Raw genomic sequence first — 11157 nt, 5'->3', positions numbered from 1 at the left:
TTCTAATCAATACCAGAGTCAAAGTAAGTGTACATGTTCTTCTTCATAGCCAAGCTTAAAGTTTACTGATAGCAATTAATCACTTGAGCATTTGAAAAATTACTCGCCCAAGGCTGTGGACACTCCAAATTTGGGTCACTAGCTAATCCTCAACCCAAATCTTTAGTATCCACGACCTGTGGCTAGCAATTTTAACAATAATCTGAAAAGATTTTAGACATTTGAAAATATTATATGACCATAATCCGTTAATTATAAAGATTTGTGAAAAGAAAATCACTAGGCCAAGGCCATGAACTGTGCAAATTTGGGTCACAAATCCTCAACACAGATTTTTACAATACATGGCCTATGGCCTAGTAATTTTCACAACAAATCTTAAAAGAATTATAAGCATTTGAAAAAATTACATGGCTATAACCCATGCTTGTTGAGATTTGTGACACAAATCTTTACAATTCACGGATTATGGCCAAGTAACTTCTTTGTAGCAACACATCCATATACTTCTAGAATAACTTTAGCATTTGAAACACTACTTGGCTGAATCATGATAGTGGAGAGTTGCGATTCATTCTCCGCAGATCTGTAATTACTATCCCTGGGTTCTGGTAAAGTAACTTCTGTGATGATAGGGTTTTGGTAGCAAAGGAATTTGCAGGAAGCTATGGCTAGCCATTGTTGTAATATTCCTGGGTGAAAACTAATATTCTGAGTTGGTTAAAGTGGAACGTGTAGTGGTTTGTGAGAGCAGGAATAGCTTTGCTTCTTAAATAGACTAGCTTGGTCATTGTATTTGGCATGAACCTTCAGTTAGACGCAATTCAAAGATCATGAACTACCCAACAAGAAATAATAATCAGCATACAATTAGTATGGAGCACCCCTAACTCGATCGATCCTTACTAAAAATTGAAAGAAGACGGAAACCTGCAGGTTTCATTCTCTTTGGCTTGCAAAAGTTAAGTGTGAAGAGTAGGTGGTACGTAGTTCCTTATTAGCACCCACTCAATACGTATATATGGAGCACCTAACTCGATCGATCCCTACTAAAAATTGAAAGAAGAGGGGGAACCTGCAGGTTTCATTCTCTTTGGCTTGCAAAATTAAGTGGCAGAGTAGGTGGTAGTTCCTTATTAGCACCCACTTTATTCCTTCTAATTAACCAGCTCTCGAGATTAAGTATGTTAGGTTTCATATTAATTATTCTTATTTCTGATCTAATATATCATCCCAACAAAAAGTTAGACCTCCATTAATGATCTATTTTATACTTCTCACGTACTTGAGCTTATATCAATGGAGCACCTAATGCATTACTAAAAATTGAGGAAAGAAGCGAGCTCTTGGTTTCCATTTTCACCATTTTCAGATAAACATAGTGAATAGGGATGCTCGCTAAATACACATCTTAGTTCTATGCTGAAAAGAGTGCTTTTCACTGCATAAAAAAGATCTATGTGACCAAACCCATAAACTTACCATGCACGTTTACTTGTTTAGCAAGTTTTTAACATTTTAACCCATGTATATATTGTGCTACTTTCTTTTCAAAAAAGAAACTGATAGAAATTTAAGGCAACAAAAACAAGGGAACATTACAAACACTACTAATTGACATGCCATAACAGGAGCTACCTACTGATAACACAAATTTCCAGTATATGGTTGAATCAGGTTGCCTTCATGGAGAATTTTGGAATACCTTGGTGTTTGCCATACCTTCATTTTGTTAAATATTTTGGACCATTGGATTAGTAATATATCCAATGGTTCAAAATATTTAACAAATTGGTAACTTGTTTAGCCCTTAGCCTTTCTAATTTTTTTGGTAACACAAACTACTAATTGAATTGAAAACAATAAAGATAGTGAAAACAATAAAGCCAATTAATGTTTGATTATCAATTGACAATTATGATTTTTCCTTTTTCAAAAAAAAATTAAAAGAACCTTCTATCCTAGGTTCACCGAATTACTTTTATGGCACGCTTACTTAATTAGAATGGAAAATTATCATGAATCGGAGACAAGTGGAATGTGAGAAGAAAGGAATCTGTATTGATTCTGGAGGATAAGATTCCTAAACCCATCTCCCACCTTCGTAATCAAATTCCTGAGTATTCAGGAATCGATTCCTGATAAGGAGGTGAGACCTACATCCATTTATATTCCTTCATGTGTTAGTAAACGCAGGAATTTTTTTACCCGGAATCATTCCAATTCCTTTATGTGTTAGTAAACGCAGGAATGCTTTTACCCCGTAATCATTCCCTCCCATTCCAAGTAAGTAAACATGCCCTTAGTTAAATAGTCTATATTACAAATTAATTTTATTATTAGTGAATTAATGCTTGTTATTAATGGACAATTACACAATTGAAAATTATGTTTTCTCCTTATTAAAAACAAAAACCTTCTAACCTAAGTTCGCAAAATTAATATTAGTTAAGTAATCTTTATTACCAATTAATTATATCATTAATAATTTCCTTAACCAAATATAATTCTTTTTACATGCATTTTACGACCATGACAACAATTAGTGTAAAAATAAATAATATTTGTTTTAAATGTAGTCAAATGAGAACCTATTTAGGACTTATTTACTCAAATGAGAATCTACTTTACTCTAATGAGTACCTAGACTTTTCCCTCAAAACCCTAGGAGGCACATCTGGTCCTCCGTCATCAGCATACGCCCGGTCCGACGGCAAGCCCTCGTGGCGGCGTCGTCAGATGGGCCATACTGGACCCCGTGTCCCGCAGTGGATGGTACTGTCGTAAACCCAGTCGGAGTGCAGGTTGCAGGGTGGAATCGCTATCCAAATCGCGTGGGTGGGACGTCTGGCGGATGGGACTAGTGTTGTTCTCCCCAAGGCGGCAGGAGGTGGTGGCGAAGGCGGGATCCGTTGGGCCCAGATCGGATAGGAGCGTTTCGATAGGGTTCGGTTTGGGTTCGGGATCTGATGGTCTTGGCGGCGATGCTTGCTGGTGTTTTGGGAAGGATGGAGGAGCAGCCTGTGCTTGCTCGGTGCAGTGGCTTTGTCGCCGGTGGTGGGACGGCGAGGGTGTTGCTTGCGGGTCGGTGGTGTGTTGCCTTCAGCAGACTCCATTCTTGGCTTGGGCTTAGTGGATTTTGGGCTTGGGCTCTGGGCCCAAACTCTGTTTATTTTCTGTTTTATTTTTTGTTATTATTAGTTAATTATGGCTATATTCCAGCAATAATACCCTACATATATTGTGTAGGCCTAATCGGGCTATGTGCCTGTGTATGCACTCTACGTGCCTTGTCTGCTCTAGGCCGGCGGCGAGTTATTTGCTTCGTCAAATGGGCGCTACCGCTTAGTGGCAAAGCAGGTAATTATGCTATGTTGTACATGGGGTACATATCGAGTTATCTTTCCGCTATGTCACTACTATGTTAAAGCAAATGGAGTAGCTATTTAGGCACTCTTTGCTAGTTGGTGCTTGTTAGAATACAAGTCTTCTGTAGAGATTTCTGATATTATTTCGGAAAATATTCTAGATGGTTATTGTAATCAGGGGTTTAGGCTCAATGCCCCCCCTGTATTCGACAGTTTCATTAATCGAGGCTTGAGGGCAGCCGCACTAGCCCTTTATTAAAAAAAAAAAAAAGAGTACCTATTACAATTACCACTTTTAGGACTTAATTACTCAAATGAGAACCTACTTTTCTCTAACGAAGACCTTATTTACTTTAATGTGGATTTTTTTCTAATTACCACATGTGTCCTCAAAGTGGTTACATAGTCCTCAAAGTGGTAAATATTATATAAAATCGAACATATATGAATCTATATGTTTTTATCATTAGTGAAATTACAATAACCACAACAACTGTTGTCATAAGTCGTAATTGTAGTTCAACTATGTGTAATTTATTATTTTGACAATACTTGTTACATGGCTTTTAACAATGTTACATATCAAGAAAAAGTGTGTTGTTAATATGGTAAATTTTATTTTTTAAAATGACACGTGTCAATATTTAATTGTGTAACCTGTTGACCAGTTCATTAGGTTTCCACTATATTAATTTACTAAAAGTAAAAAAAATTAAAAAAATAAGGGTATGGCAAACACCAAGGTACCAAAGACGTATGACCCCTACTTTCAGAGTAAGTATATAAGGACTCGACATACATACATATATATATAAGAAAAGGTTAACAATTAAGCTCAAACTAACAAGCAAATTAAAATGAAGGAAAGGTTGATACATTACTACTGGTCTTTTCCCCTTTCCCTTATTCAATTTGTGCTCAATTAGCTTCTACTTTGGTCTTTTGAGAACACCCAGAAACGCAATTGGCGATTTTAGGGTTGAATCTGAATTTTGAATTGGAAATTGCCCTAGTTTTGTTTCTTACTGGGTCTAGCTTCTTTTGAATTTGGTTTCGGAGATAGCCCAGGAACTTAAACAGAATTACGAATTGTAGAGTGAAGTGTTGTTTTTGGTTCCGAATAATGTGGCTTTATTCATTGAGGTGCAGTTCTCGAGTGATGGGGAAATAACTCTTTCCATACATTTTCGAATTGGGATTTTGGTTATCTGTGTTCTGTATCTGAAGAAATAGATAAAGGAATGGTGAATAGTGTTCATTTGGGAAACTGATATTATAGTCAGAATTAGAGAATTTGGAGATATATAGTTGTTTCATTTCATAACTTTGTTTAATTGAAATGGCTTCAAAGTTTGTTGGATCTGACATTAGTTTATCTTTCTTCTTTTGTCCTTAATATCTCAAGATACCTGCAAATGGCTTCTGGAAAATATGGAGAAGTGTTATGGAAGAAGAAAAAATGGGACGGTGGTGAGACCAAAAAATAAATTATAAACGCTGTTAAGTCTTGTTAAGCAAGAAAAGCTCTTTTGCATTTAATATTCAGAACTTGTTGATGTGGTCACTCATGAGCCATTGGATATGTAGTTAATGGTCAGGATTAAAAGCCAAGAAGAACGAGGCCCAAAGGAAGCCAAGGAGAGGAACCGGATCCTCCAAGGAAATAGCATGCATGGATTGCATGCCATCTCAGCTGAACTGAAAGCCTGAAAGTCATTATTGACTTGGAATAAGTTTATGGGCGAATCATGAATTCTTGGTGGAGTTGGAATTTATGGGTTTGACTTACTTCTGGCAGAGATGGAGATGAAATTTGAGACATTTTTTTCTAAATGAAATCAGACATTTAAGTGTTGAAGAACTGTTCAAATGGCAATGATAAGTGCATAAGTAATAAGTTTTACATTCTACTTTTAAACCCACTTCACATTTGCACTCCCTTTAATTTTATTTTAATTTTTCGTATGTTTTTAAAAGTGAAGTGCAAGTGTGTGAAGTCTATGCGGAAATCATTCCCATAATAAAAAGTTATAGAATATTTATGAAATTTAAATCATATATCAATATAATAAATGACCTCACAATTAAGCAAAGCACGTCGAACAGAAATTGAAATAGAGATAGATGCAAAAAGCTCCAGCAAGAAGACAAATATTGAAGATAACTGGAAGCTGAAGGTTCCTCTGCATTCTAGGGTTCATAAAGGCGCCCATTGCTAGCAGATCAACTAGGGGCATGTAGATATGATACCAGCTGAAGCTGCATTGAGAAGCCTTTCGATAATGAGAGCGGTTAATTCGCTGTTTTCGGGCTATTCCAATACCAATTGCAATTCCAATAGGAGTTGCGAGTGATAATTAACATCATCATGATTATTGCAGTCATCACTCGTTAAGTCCCCAATTGCAATTCCAACAGGAGTTGCGAGTTCCAATATTGCAGTCATTGCTAGAGACTCTCTTGCCTGATATATATGCATCCACCAAATAAGTCCCATCCCTTTGAAAAATTGGTGGAAGATCAAAACACCTAAAAGAGGCTGGCCTTACTGTTTTTCGACTTTCACAATAGCACGCAATGAAATTTTTATCATCAGTGAGTGGAAAACAACCCCCAGCTCCAAAACTTTTGTAATTGTTTTCTGTCTAGAAAGTTGAGATTCAGCGAAATTGATAGAAAGTTGTGTCCGTCGTCTGTGTACTAGTGCAAAACCTTACCACCCACGGCCAAGTAGTTTTGGAGATGGACAGTGAATTTTGGTACATAGCATGTGGAATTAGTCTACCACTACAGGTCGTTTGTGGTCAATTGTTTATACGAATTGAAAGGATTCAAATATTTTGAAATTATAAGGAGAAAACTACTAAGAGATAGAAGATACAGGGGTAAAGTTATGGTATGTTAACATTTCTCATACATAAACTATTTTTACCACTTTAAGGACTCATGTTATCACTTTAATGACTAATATTACTATTTTGAGGACTCATATGGTAAACTAAGAAAATTTACCATTTTAAGGACTCATGTTGTCACTTTGAGGACTAATATTACTATTTTGAGGACTCATGTGGTAACTAAGAAAATTTATCACTTTAAGGACTCATGTTACCACTTTGAGGACTAATATTACTATTTTGAGGACTCATTTTATCACTTTTAAAGCAATTGTATGTATATCATACGTTAATATATTGTAGAATTTTCCGAAGATACATATACATATGAGGATGATGAATAGTAATTTGCTTTTTTTAAATAGAAGTTGATTGTTATTCAATAACCAACAGCCAATTGGCCACAGCTTACAAAACTTACATAAGTATTCCGGCAAGAAAATCCGGTAAAACTTATCTAAGCTAAAGCAAACTAATTAAAATCATTGGGAAACTCACATTTAAGCAAGCCTATCCTAGCATGAAAAAGTTTTGCCTCCTACATAAAGAAATCATTCAACTAGCCCTCACTTGCCAAGCACGCAATTGTGGTACAAGCAAGAAACTAGAAATGTCATAGAAGACTCAAAGAAACTTAATCACACTCATACAGGCTTAAGACCCCAATCAAAGCAATTAAACAATAGCCAACTCCTTCCCTTGCGAGTTGGAGCTGATATTTGCACTAGCCTTGTTACCTTCATCTTTCTTAGTGTTCGAAGTACGCTTAGTCCTTCGTCCAAATTAAAGGACAACCTTTTTTCTTTGGAGCTGGCCCCATAGAAACGAAAACCGGAACCTCCACCAACTCACCAAGCTGAAATTCCAGAGGTATGAATGCCAACCTAGGCTTAAAGCTCTTCTTGTTCACACCCAAAGAAGGCTGCTTTTTAGTCTCAAACAGGATAAGATTGAAAAAAAAAACATCTTTTAGAAAAAAAAAAAAACTTGTGAGAACTCGCTCCACGCGCCATACCCTAAAAAACTTTATCGTTGGTGGTCCTGCTTCTCGTCCAGTTGCGCTGTGGCGTGGGCGCAGGCATCTAGCCTCGCGGAGTTTGTCGAGTGCGGCCGGGCAGGATGATGATGTAAGTGGTTGGCTTGGTGTTCGGAGGTTGTGGCTGAGAGGTTTGCTCTTGCCTGGGTTAAGTTTGAAGGTGGCGACGACACAGAAGGATTCATCTGTTGGGTGGCCGGTGTTCGCATTCGATCTGGTGGGTGGATCCGATCTGTCTCGAATTGTGCAGCAGACGACCTTCGTGTTCTATCTGGTAGGTGGATCCGAGCTGTTTCGGATTGTGCAGCAGACGGCGTCGGTGAGAGGTATGATGCTGGGTTTGCTAGCTCCTCGTATCAGTCACTCGAGGTTTGGGGCTGTGGTGGGGGAGGACACGATTTGTTGGATCTCTGCCAGAGATGGGGTTTCGACGGCGGTCGGGGAGTGGATGAGGCGGTGGCGTGACTGAGAGCTAACTGTGCCAATGTTGTCTTGGGTCGAGATCAAGGTTTGGGCCCTATTGGCCTTAGTCCGGTGGTGGGCCTATTATGGGCCTAAGGTGCCTTGGGCTTGGGGTTTTACTCTGGGTCCAAGTCTGTCACATTGGGTGGTTTATTAATTTATGTTTTTAGTTTTACTTGCTTTAGCTGGTTAGTGATGTCTCGCCTTTGGCGTGTAATAAGTCCCTACATGTATGTTGTAGGGCTAGTCAGGCTCAATGCCTGTGTATGTACTCTAAGTGTCTTGTCTGGCCTAGCGAGGCAGTGGTGTATTACTAAATGGTCGCTACCTCCTAGTGGTAGGATGAAACTGAGTGACGTCAGATTTATTTTCCGGCGGCAGCATAGTGGGAAAGTTGTATTTTGGTAATTATGGTTCGTTGTAATTGAGTTATCTTTCCAGTATGCCACTGTTTTGTCAAAGCAAATAGAGTAGCCAGTAGAGCACTCTTTGCTAATTGGTGCTTGTTAGAATACATGTATTATGTAGAGACTTCTGATATTATTTCGAGATATTCTCTGGATGCTTATTGTAATCAGGGGTTTAGGCTTTAAGTGGGAAAGCTGTGATTTTGGTAATTATGCTTCATTGTAATTGAGTTATCTTTCCGGTATGCCACTATTTTGTCAAAGCAAATAGAGTAGCCAGTAGAGCACTCTTTGCTAATTGGTGCTTGTTAGAATATATGTATTATGTATAGACTTCTGATATTATTTTGAGATATTCTCTGGATGCTTATTGTAATCAGGGGTTTAGGCTCTATGTCCCCCCCTTGTATTCGACAATTTCATTAATCAAGGCTTGAGGGCAGCAGCACCAGCCCTTCTTTAAAAAAAAAAGGATGCTTTTCTGAACTTGGCCCAGTAGCAAGGCCCTCTAAATTGACCCTATCAGCAGTGAAACCCGGCCCAAGAGCATGCAGACTCGGCCCAGTTAACCCAGCGGTCAATCCTAATTCAAAATTAGGGTTTCCTGTTGAATTTTTCGGATTCAGTTCAGCACCCCTAGTAACCGTCGAACCTAATCCCAGCACCAGCATTCCAGCCATTTCCGGCACCCTAGAAATGTCTAGCATTCCAAGCCCTATTGACGCTATCATCTCCGGCCGCATAACTAGCCCAAAAATCAGCTATTTCGAAGCTGCCAACCCCACTCGGTAGGCCTGGGACGGTTCGGTTTAGATGAAAAAAAAAAAATGGAACCACACCGAAACCGAATAAACTATATTCGGTTTGGGTTTGTTACCTTTCAAGTGTGGAGCTGATCACAAACCGAACCGTTTTCATTCGGGTCGGTTCTTCCGGTTTCTCGGTTCCTGCTGTTTACTTGAAATCCAGAAGTCCAGAGCTGTAGAAGAGGCAAAACTGCAAAAGACAAAGTGCAAAACTGAAGCATAGTGCTTCCAATCTAGGCAACTGAGACTCACTGCTTTGACCATTACGTGAATACATGTACAGAATGCATAAAACTGAAATCAATGAATCAAATTATCATTAATTGAATTCATTATCAAGCAATTGCAGTATTACACAAAGTCACAAATACACAATCAATGAATCAAATTGTCACAAAAACTGTTAAGCGAATAATCAAACTGTTAAACACTCAAAACATCAAAGACTCAAAGTCATCAAATATTCAAATTCATCAAGTTCTGTTAAGCAAATAAGGCAATATTGAACTGAAACAAACTGAGTACAGCTCCATACTTCCATACTGCATAATCAAGTAATCAACAAGTTCACAGTCAACATGTCCTTCACTCCATTGTCCAATATTTCAATTCAACAAAGTAACAAACAATGAAACAATAAAATTTGGGCTTCTGAAATAACAATGAAAAAAAATGCAGCATTGCAGCCTTCCACAGTTCCAACTTCTAACTTCCAAAGTTTAAACACAACCTGGCAAAAAAAAAAAAAAAAGTAAACTCACTAAAGTGACTAAACTGAAAAACTGAACAAGTATGTAAGAATATAAGATTATAACAAATCAAACAATGCAAACCTGAGCTTATTTCTTTTTGTTTCCAGCCTTTGTCACTGATTTGGAAGATTTTTGATGCATCACTACTCTTTGACAGTTTGGAAGCTTTTGCAGCCTTTCGGGTTTGTTGAGTGGCATTAGTTTGTTCAGCTTGTATTGATGCATTGGCCTTCTCCAATCTCTTCCTCTCTTCTTCTGCTTGTTCTGCATAAGTGAAATAACAAGAACAGTTCACATTACTAAAGGCTTGAAGTTACAAAAACAAGGTGTGCAGTAACAACTATAACATTGAAAAGTAAAAATGCAAGTGAGAGTAGTTACATACCTTTTTCAACCTCCTCAAACCACCCCATTTCCTCCATGGTTGGAATATATTCTAACTCCATTATTGCATCAGATTTGAGCCAATTTTGGAGGCAGATTGGGCTCCAACTATTCTAGGAGTTAATGAACTCCGATGTGGATCAATTACCCTCTTCCCTGTGCTGAAACTACTCTCACTAGCTACTGTGGAAACTTGGATTGCTAAAACATCCCTTGCTACAGCTTGCAAGTTAGGATACTTTGAACCATTAACCCTCCACCAATCCAAAATTTTCCAATTTTCATTGTCTTGAGGCTTCTCTATGGGATCAAGCAAGTATCTATCAACCTCTCTTCTAACCACCACTGCCTCACCTTCAAGCTGCTTGTTCCACAAGTCTAGCATAGCAGCCCTTTTCCTGGTTAACTCTCCTGTGGGCACAATTGGTGTTGGTTTGCTACTAGGGACTTCTCCCACACTTCTTTTTCTCTTTGATGCAATCTGATCGCTATTAGAAGTTGCATACAGATCACACAAGTCTAGCACAAGCTGTTTCACTTCATCTGATCTCCTCTTAATCTCTTCACTTCCTATGTAAAGCATGGTTTCACACACATAATCAAAATTCTTCAGTTTATATCTCGGATCCAAGACAAGTGCAACAAAAAACAACTCATTGATGTCATCGAGGGATCCAAAGTATTTCTTGTACTTGGCCCTCATTTTGTTAGCCATACCAAACAACACCTTGTCACTCTCACTTGAATCACTATCTATGGGCTTGTGAAATAGCTCATCAAGCTCTGCCTTGACTGTGACTATGTCATGGAAGGCTTCATTTGATGTAGGGTGAAGCTGTGCACTCACACTAATTGTGACATCGTAGAAAACCTTCAGAAACTTCACAAAAACACTTGCTTTATCCCAATCAGCTTGCACAGGGGCCCCTACCCTCTTCCTAGCCTGCCTTGGCCTAACTTGAGTTTCAGCCTCTATATTTTCATCATCAAGCTCCTCATCTTCATCAAAATAACTCCTATATCTAGCATCTTCCTCATCTGCCAT

At 38.4% G+C, this 11157-nt stretch overlaps 1 protein-coding gene across 1 annotated transcript; it reads right to left on the bottom strand.

Annotated features, from left to right (window-relative positions):
• Positions 1-10173: 10173 nt before the first annotated feature.
• On the bottom strand, positions 10174-11157 carry LOC112165969 (zinc finger BED domain-containing protein RICESLEEPER 1-like). The gene has a single exon (XM_024302699.1). It carries the CDS (start codon positions 11155-11157, stop codon positions 10174-10176), a length of 984 nt encoding a protein of 327 aa, XP_024158467.1.

The sequence above is a fragment of the Rosa chinensis genome, chromosome 1, assembly GCF_002994745.2.
Source record: "Rosa chinensis cultivar Old Blush chromosome 1, RchiOBHm-V2, whole genome shotgun sequence".
NCBI classification, from domain to species: Eukaryota; Viridiplantae; Streptophyta; class Magnoliopsida; order Rosales; family Rosaceae; genus Rosa; species Rosa chinensis.
Note: the sequence above shows the minus strand (reverse complement) of the source record. Positions and strands in the feature narration are given on the sequence as shown.

Excerpts from the sequence above, each read along its gene's own strand:
- LOC112165969 (XM_024302699.1), bottom strand. The coding sequence starts at position 11,157 with ATGGCAGATGAGGAAGATGCTAGATATAGGAGTTATTTTGATGAAGAT.